An 18,370-nucleotide genomic window follows, 5' to 3' on the forward strand; every position below is an offset into this window, starting at 1 on the left:
GTTTTTTTTTTTTTTTGTTTTTTTGTGTTTAATAAAATTATACTTACCAGCTCTGTGCAACAACTTTGTACAGAAATGTCACTTTCCTCCTCTCTCCTCTTTGGTCGGATCCCTGCCCCCAAAGGCATCAGCTGCTCCCTCCTGTAGAAAATTGTGTGCAAAGGGGCCACCCATGTGTGCACTCTACTATTGTGTCCCGAGCCGGGCTGTGTGTGTCTAAAGATGCACATATGCAAGTAAGCCATTACTCCTGCTCCCACCTGACAGGAATTTGACAGCAGCAGGAGAGTGTGGCTTCGTTGCCCTCAGTTTCACCTGTGAAAGCAGGAAGTGAGGGCAGTGGTGCTGGAGCTGTGACATGGGGCCATGTAAGTCTTTAGCGACAGAGGGGGGTAGGAGTGTGTGTGTGTGTGTGTGTTTTTGTTTAATATTTAAAAAAAAAAAAAGACTTTAGAGCCACTTCAAGCCAACTGCCTACCGCACCAAAGGGATAGGATAGATGTACTATTTCTGACAGCACGTTAGGCTTGATGTGTTGGGGTGCTGTTAAGAATAATTGTACCACGTCAAGCCACTGCATGGTACATTAACACAACAGTGTGAATAGTCTCTAAAGATACTCAGATTCATGCAGAAAAGTAATTTCTACTTCAGTATTACAAGTTACAATCCAAAAATGGAAAAAAAGGGATGAAAAATGGTAAGGCAAATTATGACTTTGTGCTTTACTTACTATTTGATGTTACATAAAAAAATTGTTTTTTTGTGTCATTTTTTATTAAATTTTAGAGTAAATACCTGGGGCTGCTCTAACAAAGTAACTTTAACAAGGCTTGTGTTTCTAGGTGGCTTCAACCTGATTCGTATGCTGATCCACAGAAGACTTCTCTAATCCTTAATAAGGATGATATTAGATGTGGCTGGCCCACTACTATAACTGTACAGACAAAGGATCAGTATGGGGATGTTGTACATGTGCCTAATATGAAGGTATGTTAGGCTATTCAATTGTTAATCTATTATCTGCTTGCTTTACAGTTCCTTCACTTGGATCTCTCAGGCTTTTTTGTTTTATTTTTTATTTTTTTTCCCGCAGTATTTCTTTGAATCTGTAAAGATCAGTCTAAATGTCCTAAGATTTTTATTTGGTAGTCACAAGCACCATACTACGACATGATCAATCAAACTACAAAGCATAAGGAATTAACCCCCTAAAATAAACCATATTTTTCTTACTGACTGATGGTGGGGAATTGTCCTAGATATTTTGGTCCGCTTTGAATGAAGGCTTGTAAGGATGGCATGTTTGGTGTCACTAACAATGTTCACTATTTAAGGGGAGTGATTGCTTAGCAAAATCTTTATACTGTAATCAGGGAAGGGCCAGATATAACGGATTCTGCTGCAACCCAGTTGCCAGTTTTCATCAATTTCAGGCTGTTTTCTGTAAAAGACCATCAACAAGTTTTTTAGTAATTTGATTTAGAAAGTGAAACTCCTATTTCTCTTACGTCCTCCGACAGTCGCCGCCTCTTCATATTCGTCACATATGGGGGTATTAGACTTTGCTCCGAAGGAGTAGCTAGGCAACAGAATATGTTAACAATAAAGCTTTAACATATCCCACCCTCAAGGGGTGGTCCCCTCAGTCAATACCCTCCTACTTCCTGCAACCATATCTCAGTTTTAATGTCTAGCTTGTCAGGAGTGGCTGGCTCTCTCTGTGCTGGGACTTTTTGTCCCAGACTCTTTCTTCTTTTTAATATTTTATTTGAGTTTTTTCTCTACCTTTACTTAGCTGTTGTTTTTGTCAGCATTAGTTAGTTCTTCGGACGAAGAGGATCATGCGGACTGGGTCTCGGGCTGATCCCCCTGATCGCAGGTCGTGGGTCAGTGGCTTCCCAGTCTGCCATCGAGCGTTCAGCCAGGTAACGCTCCTGGCACGGTGAACGACCCATCCCTGTTCGGTGCAGGGATGTTTGGTGAGGTGGCTACCTCACCGGACGCTGTGCGGTTTCTTAACCGCCATTGTGGGCGTCTTGAATTGCGACTCTCCCTGCCTCATGTGCAGCGGCTTGTTCGCCTGTGCGGGTTCCCCACGCCATATGAGGTAAGTGTGTCTATGTGGGGACCTGTCTGTCTGGGGGGGGTCTCAGTCTGGGACTGTGTAACCTGCCTTTACATCACACTGCTTGTCTCCCTATCTCTCGGCTGCATGCTGTGGGCTGCAAGGGGGGGGGGGAGCTGTATGACACTGTGTGTGTCAGGCTGGGCAGTGTGGGAAGCTGTGTGCTGTGGGGCATGTTTTTAATGGCATGTTGGGGCATATACAGCGATCGCTGCGGCGATCTAACATGTATCCATATAATGGGATGAAATTGTGTGTGTTTTTATGCACTGTGGAGCGGCGGTTTCGGCGCCAAACGACGCCATTTTACCGGCGCCCGCTCCGGCCGCATGGTTTACATGCACGGCGGCCATTTTCTTGTAGCCTCCATAGGCTTACATAGAGCGCCCTGGCAGCATCACTTCCTTTTTCCTGGAACACCGGTCGAGGCAGCAGCAGCAGCGGGGTCTCCTCAGGTTTTATCCTTCTATTCCTGTTGTCCATTGCCTGTATTCAGTCTGTATATTCCCTGTGGGGGTCTCATTGTGCCTGAGTGTGTGCGGTGGGCTGCGCTTACCGCGCTTGCTGAAAGGGGGCAGTTAACCCTTGGTTGTCTGGCGTACAGGGGCAATGGATTCTCAGGAGGGCAAGTTTCCCACAGTATTGGTGGAAAGCCAGGGGACCGCTGTTTCCCCCCCAGGGGGGGATTTAGCCACTATTGTGGCTGGCCTTGCTGCCCAGGTGCAAATGCTGGTGGCTGCTCAATCTACTAAACGGCCCAGAGTTACTCTGTCCTCCGATTCTGAGGGTGAAGGTGATGGGGCTGTTCTGGCAGGGACCTCCCTATCGGGGTCCCGCTCCTCTCTTGATCTAGTGGGGTCTGAGGTAGAGGCTGAGGTTGAGGGGGTTGATAATTCTCCCCCTGGCTCGCCTGAAGAGCTTGCAATCATGGATGAGTTGATTGCTTCCATTAAGCAGACGCTACGTTTGCAGGACGAAGTGTGTCCCCCCGCTGCCTTGGCGGCTTATGGGACGCAGAGAAAACGCAGGACGCCGCAGGTTTTTCCCTGCAATGCTGATTTTCAGCGCGCGGTAAAGGATCAATGGCGCGATCTGCGCAAAGCTTTTGCGGTACCAAGAAAATTCAAGCTGCGTTATCCTTTCTCCCCTGCCACTGATGAACGGTGGTGTGTGCCTCCACCAGTGGATCATGCAATTGCGGTTTTGAACAAAGCCACTGCGATTCCTGCAGAGGGATCCCCTGTTTTCCGTGATGCCACGGATAGGAGACTGGAGTCTCTTGCCCGTCATACTTATTCTGTTACGGGTTCTATGCTTAAAGCTCTATTTGCTTCTCTCATGGCGGCCCAGGCGATCGCAAGTTGGACGCAGATGCTTAGGCGCGTCCTAGTGGCCGATTCGGCCTCGGCGGCGACCCTGGACATGGTGGATCAGATCCACCAGGGTGTCATGTATCTGTGTGATGCGGACCTGGACCTGATTCCGTTGGCTGCACGTGTGCACAGCGTGGCGGTGTTGTCTCGCCGCCTGGTTTGGTTGAAATGTTGGTCGGTGGACCAATCTTCACGTAAAACCTTAGCCAATCTGCCTTATGATGGGTCTCGCCTTTTTGGGGAGTCCTTGGATGTGTTGATTAAGGGGATCACCGGGGGTAAGAGCACTCTCTTGCCCCATTTCCCCAAGGCTAAGGGGGCTTCTGGGAAGAAGCATGCGAATTTTCGGCCCCCTCAGGGGTCCTTTCGTGCCTTTCGGCCGCACTACAAGGGCAAACCGTTCAAGGGCCAGGGCTCTCAGAAGAAACCCTGGTCTGGGAAACAGAAGTCCGGCCAATCCGGACCTGCGGCCCATAACAGTTCGGCCTGAAGGGGCGCCCTCACCCAGTTTTGGGGTGGGGGGACGCTTGCTCGGTTTTCTTCAACCCTGGTTGGCCCGTGTGCGGGACAGATGGGTTCTGGAAATCGTTCGATCTGGTTACAAGATCGAGTTTCTCTCTCGGCCGGAGAGCAGATTTTTTCCCTCAAATCTACAACTGTCTCCAGAGCGCCTGCGGGATCTGCACCTGGCGGTGCGGGACCTGAGGGCTCAGGGAGTGGTGGTTCCGGTGCCTCATCGGGACAGATTTCGGGGGTTTTGTTCCAATCTGTTCACCGTGCCCAGAAAGGAGGGCAAGGTTCGTCCAATTCTGGACTTGAAAGCTCTGAACCGCTCTGTGCGGGTTCGCAAGTTCCGCATGGAATCCCTGCGCTCGGTGGTGGCTGCCCTGGTTCCGGGGGAATTCATGGCCTCCATCGATTTGAAGGATGCGTATCTTCACATCCCCATATTCGAGGGTCATCAGAGATACCTTCAATTTGCCATTGCGGAGGATCACTACCAGTTCGTGGCGTTGCCCTTTGGGCTCGCCTCGGCTCCGCGGGTCTTCACCAAGGTGCTTGCACCGGTTCTGGCATTATTGAGGGCCCAGGGCATTTCTGTCCTGGGGTATCTGGACGACATTCTGATTCGGTCTGCGACCAGTCAGGGTCTGGAGAAGGACCTGTCTGTCACGATGCAAACTCTGCAGGAGTTCGGTTGGACGATAAATGTTCCAAAGTCGACACTGAGTCCGTCGGTTCGTCTTCCCTATCTGGGAATGATACTGGACTCGGTGCAGGCGAAGGTCTTCCTGCCGGAAGACAAACTCAGGACTCTTCAGGAGGAAGTCAGGTCCCTCAGGGACGTTCCGAACTCGTCTCTGCGGACGTGTATGAGATGTCTGGGATTGATGGTCTCGGCTTTCGAGGCGATTCCTTTCGCGCAGTTTCACACGCGGGGTCTCCAGGCGGAGATCTTGTCCAAGTGGGACGGGCGACCTCAATCTCTGGATCTTCAGATCTCGTTGAGTCATCGCACCAGGGAAAACCTTCTGTGGTGGCTTCAGTCCCCGTTGGTGTCCGGGGGCAAGTCGTTTCGTCCGATCTCGTGGACGATAATCACCACGGATGCCAGCCTGTCGGGCTGGGGTGGTGTTCTGGGCGTTCTGTCCGCCCAGGGGACCTGGTCGGAGGGGGAGTCTTCCCTCCCGATCAACATTCTGGAATTGCGTGCGATAAGGCTCTGTCTTCATCGCTGGACGGACCGGCTGCAGGGCTGCCCGGTTCGGGTGCAGACGGACAATGCCACGGCGGTGGCCTACATCAACCACCAAGGGGGCACCAGGAGTGCCCGAGCGGCTCGAGAAGTGGCCGACATTCTGTCTTGGGCCGAGACTCATGTCCCGGCGATAACGGCGGTTCACATTCTGGGAGTGGAGAACTGGCAGGCGGACTATCTGAGTCGCCAGACCCTGGATCAGGGGGAATGGTCTCTCCATCCGGCTGTCTTCCAGATGTTGTGCGCGAAGTGGGGTCTTCCAGATGTGGACCTGTTCGCGTCCCGCCTCAACTACAAGGTGAAGAGGTTCGTGGCAAGGACGCGCGACCCTCGGGCAGACGCGTCGGACGCGTTAGTGGCCCCGTGGCATCAGTACAGGCTGATGTACGCGTTTCCACCGATTCAGTTGCTGTCCCGGTTCCTTCGCAGGTTACACTCGGAACGCAGCACGGTGATTCTTGTGGCACCGGACTGGCCTCGCCGGCCCTGGTACGCAGACCTCGTGAATCTGGCGGTCGACGCCCCCTGGCGTCTGCCTCTTCGGGACGATCTACTGTCTCAAGGACCGATTTACCATCCTGCTTTACAGTCGCTGGCTTTGACGGCCTGGCTGTTGAGACCGAGGTCCTGAAGGAGAAGGGTCTCTCTCCAGAGGTTGTTCATACCTTGATCAACGCGAGGAAGTCTTCCTCGGGAAAGGTTTATTACCGTACTTGGAAGGCCTATTTTGCCTGGTGTGAGTCCAGGGGGTTTTCACCCCGCACGTACTCGGTTTCCCGTGTGCTGTCTTTCCTTCAGACGGGTGTCGATCAGCGTTTGGCGCTGGCTACGATAAAGGGTCAGGTGTCTGCGCTGGCCGTTCTGTTTCAACGTCCCGTGGCTTCCAACTCCTTGGTTGGCACTTTTATTCAGGGTGTGCGGCATCTGGTTCCTCCTAGGAGGGATCCTTTGCCCTCTTGGGACTTGAATCTGGTCCTATCTGTGTTACAACGTGCTCCTTTTGAACAGATCAGGGAGATCTCGTTGTCTATGTTGTCCAAAAAGGTCGCCTTTTTGGTGGCGATCACTTCGGCTCGCAGAGTGTCGGAACTGGCGGCTTTGTCCTGCAAGTCTCCGTACCTGGTTGTTCATTTGGATAAGGTGGTCTTGCGACCTAATCCTTCTTTTCTGCCGAAACGAGTTTCGGAATTCCATCTTAACGAGGATATTGTTTTGCCTTCGTTGTGCACGAAGCCTACACATCCAAAGGAGGTGAGATTGCATTCTCTGGATGTTGTTCGGGCGATTAGGGTTTACCTTAAATCGACTGAGTCTTTTCGAAAGACGGACTCCTTGTTTGTTCTTCCAGAGGGTCCTCGGAAGGGCATGGCGGCTTCCGCCTCTACCATTGCCAAATGGATCAGGCAGACCATTGAACAGGCCTATGCCTTGCAGGGGAAGGTTCCCCCTGTGCCTGTGAAGGCGCACTCTACTAGATCTCTGAGTACGTCTTGGGCCTGTCGTCATGGGGCTTCTGTAGCCCAGGTGTGTAAGGCGGCGACTTGGTCGACCGTACACACTTTCACAAAATTCTACAAAGTAGATGTTCAGGCATCGGCGGATGCTTCCTTTGGCCGCAAGGTTCTTAGTGCGGCTGTTCCCTAGGGTCCCTTGTTGGGGACTCCTGGCTGTTGGGATAAGTTTTGTATCCCCTGGTTTTTTGTCTTTTCCTGGGTTGTTGCTCCTGTTGAGCACTTATTTTTGCTGTTGCCCAGCTGGTTTCCTTCCTTTGGTAAGGTTCCTTTCTTTGATGTGGAGACTGCGTTGCCTTTCGGCGCGGATGCGTTCCCCACCCCTCATGTTTGCACTGCTTTGGGACGTCCCCATATGTGACGAATATGAAGAGGCGGCGACTGTCGGAGGACGTAAGAGAAAACGGAATTTTTGTAAAATCTTACCTGTAAAATTCCTTTCTCTGAGTCCTCCGACAGTCGCCGCCCCCGCCCCTCTTTTGGGGTTTGAATGTATACTCTACTGCTATTCCACTAAAACTGAGATATGGTTGCAGGAAGTAGGAGGGTATTGACTGAGGGGACCACCCCTTGAGGGTGGGATATGTTAAAGCTTTATTGTTAACATATTCTGTTGCCTAGCTACTCCTTCGGAGCAAAGTCTAATACCCCCATATGTGACGAATATGAAGAGGCGGCGACTGTCGGAGGACTCAGAGAAAGGAATTTTACAGGTAAGATTTTACAAAAATTCCGTTTTTATATATAGATTGATTACACACAGAGTGATATATTTCAATCATTTCTTTCATTTAATGTTGATGATTATGGCTTACAGCTAATGAAAATGCAAAATTCTGTATCTCAGAAAATTTGAATATTATGCAAGACCAATAAAAAAAAGATTTTTAATACGAAAATGTTGGCTTAATGAAATGTATGTCCATGTACAGTATAGTATGCACTCAATACTTGGTCGGGGCTCCTTTTCATGAGTTACTGCATCAATGTGGTGTGGCATGGAAGGGATCGGCCTATGGCACTGCTGAAGTGTTATGGAAGCCCAGGTTGCTTTCATAGCGGCCTTTAGCTTGTCTGCATTGTTGGGTCTGGTGTCATCTTCTTCTTGACAATACCCCATAGATTCTCTATGGGGTTTAGTTCAGGCAAGTTTGCTGGCCAATCAAGCACAGTGATACCATGATCATTAAACCAGGTTGAACTACCACTTTTGGCAGTGTGGGCAGGTGCCAAGTCCTGATGGAAAATTAAATCAGCATATCTGTAAAGCTGGTCAGCAGAGGAAAGCATGAAGTGCTTCAGAATTTCCTGGTTTGGACTGAATAATACACAGCGAACCAACTCCAGCAGATGGCATAGCTCCACAAATCATCACTAACTGTGGAAACTTCACACTGGACTTCATGTAACATGGATTCTGTGCCTCTCCACTCTTCCTCCAGACTCTGTAACCTTTATTTCCAAATAAAATGCAAAACTGACTTTCATCTGAAAAGAAGACGTTGGCCACTGAGCAACAGTCCAGTACTTTTTCTCTTTAGCCCATGTAAGATGCTTCTGACATTGTCTCTGGTTCAGGAGTGGCTTGGAACAAGGAATGAGACAGTTATAGCACATGTCCTGGATATTTCTGTGTGTGGCGGCTCTTGAAGCACCAACACCAGTCGTAGTCAACTACTTGTGAATCTCCCCCCCAAGTTTTTGAATGGCCTTTACTTCACAATCCCCTCAAGGCTGTGGTTATCCCTGTTGCTTGTGCACCTTTTTCTACCAAACTTTTTCCTTCCACTTAACTTCCATTAATATGCTTAGATACAGCACTCTGTTAACAGCCAGATTATTTAGTAATGACCTTTTGTGATTTACCCCCCTTGTAAAGGGTGTCGAAGAACCAGATTGAGAGACAATTCAAAGGCTCAGGAAACCTTTACAGGTGTGTTGAGTAAAATAGCTGATTAGAGTGTGACGCCATGAGTCTACAATTTTGAACCTTTTTACAATATTCTAATTTACTGAGATAATGGATTTGGGGTTTTCACTAGCTGTAAGCCATAATCCTCAAAATTAAAAGAAAGGAATGCCTGAAATATATCACTGTCTGTGTGTATTTATGTATGTGTATATATATATATATATATATATATATATATATATATATATATATATATATATATATATATATATATAATGTGTATATGTATGTATGTATATATAAACACTTTGAAAACCTATCAGATCTTAATGGGTAAAAAATATGCTGGATATCTATACTGATATGGACTGGGTAATCTGTCAGGAACAAAAGGATGCCACATCATTTGATGGAAATGAAAATGTTTAAACTCTGCAAGGGGGGGGGGAGGATCTGTGTGAGCATGTGAGATCTCGGCGGACTAGCTCTCACCCCGCCCCACCCAGCTGGACACGCTGACATGCCGACGCGCTCAGAGCGGAGATACTGACACGCTCTACTAGGATGATAGCTCCCGCAGCGTTCGTGGCCCTAGCTTGAAGCAGAAGTCTGGAGAGAGACTGCACAACCAGGCACCCGCACTTTCACAGCACTGTTCCGTCTGGGGAACACTCCTCAACAGTCCCGCTAACCCCCTCCGCCCCTGGAGCCCTGAAATCTGATAAGGACTGGATTTCACACTACCTATCAGGGCAGGAAGCCGGAGGCTGGTACAGAGGAAAGTGGTTGCCTTAAACGATCAGCAGTGATAATACGCAGAGACAGCCGCAGCTACCTCTCACACACCATTAAAAGACCGGAGTAAAACAACAAACTGCAAACCGATCAGCAACATCTACAAGGGACCATAGACAAAGCAACATTACTGAGGAAAGAAACTCCCCAAGACCCAGAGTCTCCCCTAAAAACCCAAGGTATGAGATTTGATGTCTGATACTTAAATTTTGATATCTGACACCTGGTGTATATGGAAATGTAATGGCTGTAGTAGCCTAAAATACAACTAACCTGCCAGAGGGATTCGTGAGAGGCTAAGTGGGAGAGCGTTTAAAGGGGAAGCGGGTCATACACTTATATTCAAAAAAAAAAAGGGAAGACTTTAAGATTTATCCCTATCTACAGAGGGACTTCTAGCAGGAGGTGCCACGGGATATAATAAAACCCTGTTTTAGAACATAACCCAAGGTGGAAATATGTGAGCGGGATGCAAAACGTAATTAAAAAACCCAAGACACGTTCAACTACAAAAGGACTGACTGACATCAAGCAAGTGGGAGCTATACAATTATATTTTCCCTCTACACATGTGAGTGAACTAGATAAAAATATAGCCCCTACAACAGACATAAGTAAAGACTGTATTCAATCTTCCCCTATAATGGCAGCAACTCCGAAAAATTTAATATATACACACCCAGAAGGAGAAGGGGGACTACAGAATAAGGGAGGTGAAAATATCACTGAACCTGATAAAACCTCTAGTATGGACATTAAAGATATCAGAGATCTCATAAGGGCCCTTCCCACTAAAATGGGGATAGAATCCCTGATTCTAAGGCTGGAGGAGAAATACCAAAAATAAATACACAACGTGAAAGAGGAATTAAAGGAAACCTCCAGTAGAATACAAAATGGGGAAAAAACTATACTTGAAGTAACCAGTAGGGTGACGAAATTGGAAGAACTGAGTGATTTAAACTTAGAGCGGACTACCCTACTTCAGTTACAAATGGAAGAGGCAGAAGATAGGAGCCGTAGAAATAATATAAGGATAAGAGGATTACCGGAGAGCAAAGAAGGAGAAGGGGAAAACCTAAGGGAGAAAGTGATGGCTATAATAAGAAATCTTTTAACGGACGTAGACCCTAAAAATATAGAGCTCGACCGGGTACATAGAGTTAACGGTCCCAGACAACTAGATGGGAGTAGGTCCCGAGACGTACTATGCCGCCTCTTAAGGTATCAACAAAAGGAGGCGATCTTACGGAAAACGTGGGATCTAGGTACAATTGATTATGAAACCGTTAAGATTAAGATACTACCAGACGTTTCAAGACCTACTCTACAACGTAGAGCCATACTACGCCCCCTATTGGAGAAAGTGAAGATGGAAGGATATTCTTATAGATGGGGATATCCCTTTTCAGTAACAATACGGAAGGGGCCTAGATCCTTTATATAGAAGACCCCAAAAGACCTTGAGGGACTTTTTAAATTTTTGGAGATGAACCCAATACAAATACCTGACGGTTCTCCCTCAGGGAGTATCCTCTTTCAACTCAGCTAGCCACAGAAGGGGAGAAAAATCAACTTTGAGATTGAAGAGGGATAGAAAAATCTTAAGAAAACCAGCCCAATGTATTGAACCTCAGTATTTGACAAGAGGAGTTTAGAGAAGAGGATAAAAGTGGTGAAGCGGACTAGGAGTGGAAAAGTAGTTGACTGACTGTGGACCGATGACGTTTCACCACTCTCTTCACTGTTCACAAGGAAGTTCACTTTCTTGGACCGCTTTTTTTTTTCTTCACAAAAAGAGGAGTGAGTACACGGAAATTGCATCCGAGACACAGTAAGGGCCTCGTTTAAATGTACTTTTGTTTTTTTTTTCCTTTGAAACAATGCGACATTTTTTATCACTGGGTGGGGGAGGGGGGTTCCCCTTTTTTTTTTTTGCTGTTTGTGCCACATAAAGAGGAGAGAGTGCATGGAAACTATATATGAGACCCAGTGGGAACTTCAATGAAATGTATTTTGGAATTATATTTTGTTGTAATGCGATGTTTTTGCCACTTGGTGGGGGATGGGCTCTTGTTTTTTTTTTTGTTTTTTTTTTTTTTTCTTCTTTTTTTTTTTTTTCTCTCCTCCTTTCACATAGAGGGGAGAGAGTACGCTGAAGTTGCACTTGAGACCCTGTAAGGGGCCCAATGAAATGTATTTATATTTTTATATTTCTTACTTTGTAGTAATACGATATATGTATCACTTGATGGGGGATGGGTGTTTTCCTTTTTTTTTTTTTTTTTTTTATTATATACACCTCTTATATTCCACAGATTTATTTCTGGATTAGGAATCCCCATATTGGGGTCAGATGGATTTCAAATTACACTTAGGAGATGGAATGATATCCCTCTCACTTATATTCAATGTATTAGTTATTTGAATATTAAAGTTATTACACACATACACATTTTATTATAGGGGGTTGGGGTTTTTTTTTTTTTTTCTCCTCCTTGTTTGTTATCTATTGGGACTGGTTACTTTCTTATTGATGATAAAGATGAAGGGGAAAATGGGAAAGAAATGAATAAATCAATGTGAGCGTTCTGTATTCTTGGGAATGTGTCGGAGTGGGAGGAGGGCGGGATGCCTTGCGCACACATGGCCTTAAACCCTAAGTAGGAAACAAGCTCTAGGTAAGAGGAGTTAGTAGAGGAAGAGAGCTTTATAACTTTAGTTAAAATTAAGAGGAATTACACCTCTTGATAGGGGAGATCAGAGGGGCTAGAACCCCTAGAGTAGGTGTATGTCTGAAGTTTTTTTTTTTTTTCTTCTTTCTCTCTCTCTTCTCCCTCTGGCTGGCTTGGGGGAGGAAAATGGAAGTACTACGGTTACGAACAATAAACGCAAAGGGTCTTAACACCCCAGAAAAAAGAAGAGTTCTATTAAATGATCTAAAAAGATTTAAGGTGGACATATCCTTCATACATGAGACACCTTTTTAAGATGACAAAATTCCAATTCTAAAAAATAGATCTTACCCAATATCATACCATGCAACAAATATAGAGACCAAATCCAGGGGAGTATATCTCGTAATGTGCCATGGAAATATGAACAGATATCCAAAGACCCCAATGGGAGATCACTTTTTTTTAAAGGGAACCATAGGTAATGTTAAGGTCACTCTGGCCACATTATATGCACCCAACAGTCAACAAAATGTATTAATAGGGAATAAGATCAGGGAATTATCTGACTATAAAGAAGGTCATCTAATAGTAGGGGGCGACTTTAACATCCCTTTAATTCCCTCAGAGGATACTTCAGTAGGAAACTCTTCAATACCAGTAAAGACTAGGAAACACATTTCAAATAGTTTACACAGCGCCAAGTTAATAGACGTGTGGCGAATAAGGCATCCAGGGGAACGCGACTACACTTTTTTTTCCCAGGTATACCAACAATACTCACGGATAGATCATTTTTTTCATCCCACACAATCAACTACACGCCATCAAGAATATACAGATAGGAGCGATTACCTGGTCAAACCATGCCCCAATCATATTGGAATATGAACTGGGTAATGCACAAGGAGGAGGACATCGAACATGGAGGCTTAATGAAAGCCTACTGCAAGACGAAACAGTTAGAAAAGACATTAAGAGGGAACTAGAAGAATTTTTCCTATTTAATAAGATAACAGATACAGACCCGAATACCATCTGGGAAGCACACAAAGCTGTAATAAGGGGCACTCTGATCAAACAGGGCTCTAGAATTAAAAAAAAACGAACAGCACAATTAGAGACCCTTTTGGATAAATTGCGAAAACTAGAAGCATCTCATAAGCATACTAACTCTATGTCGACGAAAAATAATCTGATGGAGGTGAGGAAGGAAATCAATGATATACTTTTTTAGAAGGCAAAATCAGCATTACAGATTAGCTGTAAAAATGCATACGAAATTGGAGATAAATGTGGGAAATCCCTAGCAAGAGCAATTCAGGAACAGACCTTAAATACTTATGTCCCACAAATAATAAATAAGAAAGGTCAGAAAGTAGTGCTTCCAAGGCATATTGCCCAGGAATTCAGAACATACTACCTGTCACTATACAATTTGAAGCCTCAGAACCTGAGGCCTTCTCAAATAGAGAATTATTTAGAAACATCACAGATGCCACACTTGTCAGAGAATGATAGAGAGGAATTGAGCTCTGAGATCACAGAAGATGAATTGATTACAGCAATTTTTAACTCTAAAAACGGGAAGGCACCAGGCCCTGATGGATACACTATCCAATACTATAAAACATGTACCCCCCCAGTTAAAGAAATACATGGTAGACTTGTTTAATGCATGGGGCAAGGGTAAGAAAATATTGAGAGAAACTTTACAAGCACATATAACAGTATTACTTAAGCAAGGTAAAGACCCAGCATCATGCTCTAGCTACAGACCAATTTCATTATTAAACATAGACCTGAAAATATTCACAAAAATTATAGCTACCAGAATCCAAAACCATATAATAAAGCTGGTGAATTTAGACCAAGTAGGATTTACGCCAACAAGAGAAGCTCGCGACAATACAACAAAAGTATTAAACCTGTTATATGTAGCCCAATTAAAACAGATAAAAAGTATATTTATAAGTACAGATGCTGAAAAAGCTTTCGATAGAAGTTCATGATGGCGGTATTGAGATATGTGGGCATGGATGAGACTGTATTGAACTGGATAACGCAGATTTATTCAGTTCCATCGGCAAAGGTGAGAGAGAACAGCATCAGAATGGGACTAGGCAGGGGTGTCCTCTTTCACCCCTGCTCTTTATTCTGACGTTGGAACCTTTCTTATGTAAAATAGGATTAAACCCAGATATTACAGGCATTAAAATTGGTCAAACACAACATAAGATATCAGCCTTCGCGGACGACATGCTTTTTACTCTCACCAACCCGATTATTTCACTCCTGAATCTCTTAAGGGAATTTGCAGAGTATGGAGAACTGTCTAATCTCAAAATAAACCTAGAGAAATCAGAGGCTATGGGGTGGGCCTAGGACAAGAATTGCAGCAACAGCTAAGCTCAAATTTTAGGTTAAAGTGGACAGGTAGAGCTTTGAAATATTTGGGCATACAAATAACACCAAAATTCTCCCAGTTGTATGATGAAAATTATCCTGCACTGCTGAAATCTATTAGAACCCTTTTGCAAAAATGGGGTAAGGGATTGCTCTCATGGTGGGCTAGATGTAATATTGTAAAAATGTCTATCCTACCAAAATTTTTATATTTTTTCCAAACTCTACCAATAGGTATACCACAGAATTATTTTAAACAAATAGACAGTATATTGAAGGAATTTATATGGACAGCTAAACATCCCAGATTGAGTAAGAGAGTGATGTCATTACGAAAAGAGGAAGGAGGATGGTCAGTTCCAGACATGAGGAGGTATTACCAGACCATACATCTAAGTAGATTTGTGGATTGGTGCCGCCATAGAAATACAAAACTATGGCCAAATATGGAACAGGCACAATTTGAAATCCCATTGGAAAGAGCACCATTTTGTAGCAGATCCCTGCCAATCCCCATGAGACTACATCCGCTTATAGGCCTTACAATTAGGACGTGTGCAAAAATTTTTCTATAAACTGTCACGAAAATATTCCGCCATATTTCCGTTTCTGGGTAACTCTAGATTTACTCTGGGTTTCCAGGATAAAAAATTTAGGGATTTAAGGGAAAAAGGACTATACCAGGTGGACCATTATATGAAATCAGAGGGATGGATAACAGAGAAGGAGATGATGGTCCCCCTTGGGGACTTCCAGCTGGACCGCTGGAGAGCGACCCAGCTTGGACATTTCCCGGGGACTCTGCCAAAACTTAGGGAGGTGGACCTACAATATACAAAATTTGAAGATTTGTGTACAAAAGGGGCCGTTATTACACCCCATATCTAAACTGTATTCATTGTTGTGCGATTACGGGGACAATAACCAATTAGCATACATAAATGAATGGGAGAAAGAATTAGATAAGACTTTTTCGGAAGTAGAGAAGAGACCGATATATCAGATGGCCCATTCCACATCCATCAATACAAAAATACAAGAAATGAATTTTAAAATACTGTCGAGATGGTACCAAACCCCGGTAAAAATGCATAAAATTTCATCAGTGAATACGGATAGATGTTGGAGTTGTGGAGAAGGTGAGGGGACACTACTCCATATTTTTTGGTCGTGTCCCAAGATGGAAAAATTTTGGAAACAGATCTATGAAATTACACAAAACTTGACAGAACACCATTTGATAATGGACCCAGCCCTCTTCCTTCTCCACAAAACTAATATTCCAAGAAAACAATATAAAAATTCAAGAATACCTAATTTACTGAATGCAGCTAAAATGTGCATCCCCTTAAAGTGGAAAAAGGAGGAACCACCAGATTTAAATATGTGGATCAATAAGGTGGAAGAGGTTAATAAATTAGAGAACCTAGTAATAAATGCCAATCACAAAATAGACAAATATAAATTAACATGGAATAGATGGAATGAATTTGTGACCTCGAGAAGGCAGAATTCTGTATGAGGGAATAGGAGATAGAGGAAATTTCTAGTCCAGAAGAGAACCCCCCAAGCCAGCCAGACCCTTGTGTTATTTCCTTTCCCATACCTTTTTTTTATTTTTCTATCGCTCCCTCTTTTTTCCCTCACTGTGGGTTGTTTTTTGTTAAGGGATGTGGCATGGCAGAGGTTAGATTAGGAAAAGGGTATAAATAAACCTGATAATTGAGGAATACTTGGGCTATGAATGTAATACATTGGTGGTGTAATTTGTACCCAATATGGGAAAGAAATTGAAGTTAAAAATTGTAACTTCTGCTATAATTGTAAATAGTGTTTGATATTATGAATGTATGTAAACCTATAATGGAAAAATTGATAAAAAATTTAGCAAAAGAAAATGTTTAAACTACAGAGGGCTGAATTCAAAGGCACCCCGAAAATCAAAGTGAGAAGATGTTGCAGAAGGCTAGTCCATTTTGCTGAAATTTCATTGCAGCAACTCAAAATTGTACTCGGTAGTTTGTATGGCCCCCATGTGCTTGTATGCATGCCTGACAATGTCAGGGCATGCTCCTAATGAGATGACCGATGGTGTCCTGGGGTATTTTCTCCCAGAACTGGACCAGGGCATCACTAAGCTCCTGAACAGACTGAGGTGCAACCTGGCGGTGTCAGATGGACCGAAACATAATGTCCCAGAGCTGCTCTATTGGATTTAGGTCAGGAGAGCGTGGGGGCCACGGTATCAATTCCTTCATCCTCCGGCAACATGTTGGCCTTTGCACCTCACATTGCTCACCTTTGCTCCCTGTGGGGCGGGATGACTTGTGGAAGGCTGTACTAGCCGACTACTTAACACCTTGTGAAGTCCAGTAGCACGTTTTGGCTCCGAGGAAGAGGGTCCTCCCTCGAAACTCGTCAGCCCAGCCATATAATTGCTGAAACCAGCACAGGGGTTTCCTGGTTATTTTGGAGACGACCGGTTCCATTATTTTTTTATGTGCTATATGATCACTAGTTTGTGAGTATAATGTGTGCCTGTCCAGCGCCGCAGTGATTAACCGTCGCTTAATCTGGTTGAAAAGCTGGTCGGCTGACCTGAAATCCAGGAAGACGATGGCTGATTTCCCCTTTGCTGGGTCTCGCCTTTTTGGATAATCCCTGGATGAATTGGTTAAAGGAGTCACTGGGGGCAAGAGCACTTTACTGCCCAAGAACCCTAAGGGAAAATTTGTACGCAGTAAGCGGGCCCCCTCCTTTAATCCTAATCAGAGGTCCTTTCGTGCCTTCAAGGCGCAGAACAAGGGAAAACCCTTCAAGGGCCAAGGTGGCCAAAAAAAGCCCTGGTTCTGCAAACAAAAATCCAGCCAGGCTGGGACAGCGGCTCAGTCCGCCTCTGCCTGAAGGGACGCCCTCACCCGTTTCAGGGGTGGGGGGACTTTGCACGGCTTCCTCCAACCTTGGCTGCTCCGAATCACGGACAGGTGGGTTCAGGAAATCATTCGGTCAGGGTACAAGATCGAATTTCTTTCATGGCCGGCGAACAAATTCTTTCCCTCAAATCTTCATTTGACCCCAGGGCGGTTGCAGGACCTGCATCAGGCTGTGCAGGATCTCATCGCCCAGGGGGTTGTCAACCCGGTGCCTCATCAGGACAGGTTTTGTGGTTTTTATTTGTATCTGTTCACTGTGCCCAGAAAGGAGGGCAAAGTGCGTCCAATTCTGGACTTGAAAGCGCTGAACCGCTTCGTGCACGATTGAAAATTCCGCATGGAATCACTCAGCTCGGTGGTGGCCTCCCTGAATCCGGGGGCGTTCCTGGCCTCTATAGACCTGAAGGATGCCTATCTGCACATCCCCATTTTCGAGGGTCATCAAAGGTACCTCCGATTCGCTATCGCGGAGGATCATTACCAGTTTGTGGCGTTACCTTTTGGTCTGGCTTCGGCTCCAAGGGTCTTTACCAAAGTATTGGCGCCTGTTCTGGGCCTGTTGCGGGCACAGGGCATTGCGGTCTTGGGATATCTGGACGATCTCCTGTTAAGATCGAGTGCCAGTCAGAGCCTGTTGCGCGATCTGTCCACTACGGTCCAGACGCTTCAGGAGTTTGGTTGGACAATCAACATTCAGAAGTCGACCTTGTCGCCTTTGGTTCGTCTCTCGTATCTGGGAATGGTTCTGGACTCTGCTCAAGCAAAGGTGTTCTTGCCGGAGGACAAGCTCCGTACCCTGCAGAACGAGGTCAGGTCCCTCGCGGACAACAAATCCTCGTCACTCCGGACCTGTATGCGGTCCCTGGGGTTGATGGTGT

At 45.4% G+C, this 18,370-nt stretch overlaps 1 protein-coding gene across 1 annotated transcript in view; it reads left to right on the forward strand.

Moving 5' to 3' along the window:
- Positions 1 to 18,370, forward strand: part of MYCBP2 (MYC binding protein 2) — a 553,924-nt gene that overhangs the window by 364,015 nt on the left and 171,539 nt on the right. Inside the window, 1 exon segment of the mRNA XM_082246610.1 lies at positions 846 to 990. Within this exon segment, the coding sequence (XP_082102736.1) occupies positions 846 to 990 (145 nt within the window).

Source organism: Pelophylax lessonae, assembly GCF_965119305.1.
Source record: "Pelophylax lessonae genome assembly, chromosome: 2".
NCBI lineage: Eukaryota > Metazoa > Chordata > Amphibia > Anura > Ranidae > Pelophylax > Pelophylax lessonae.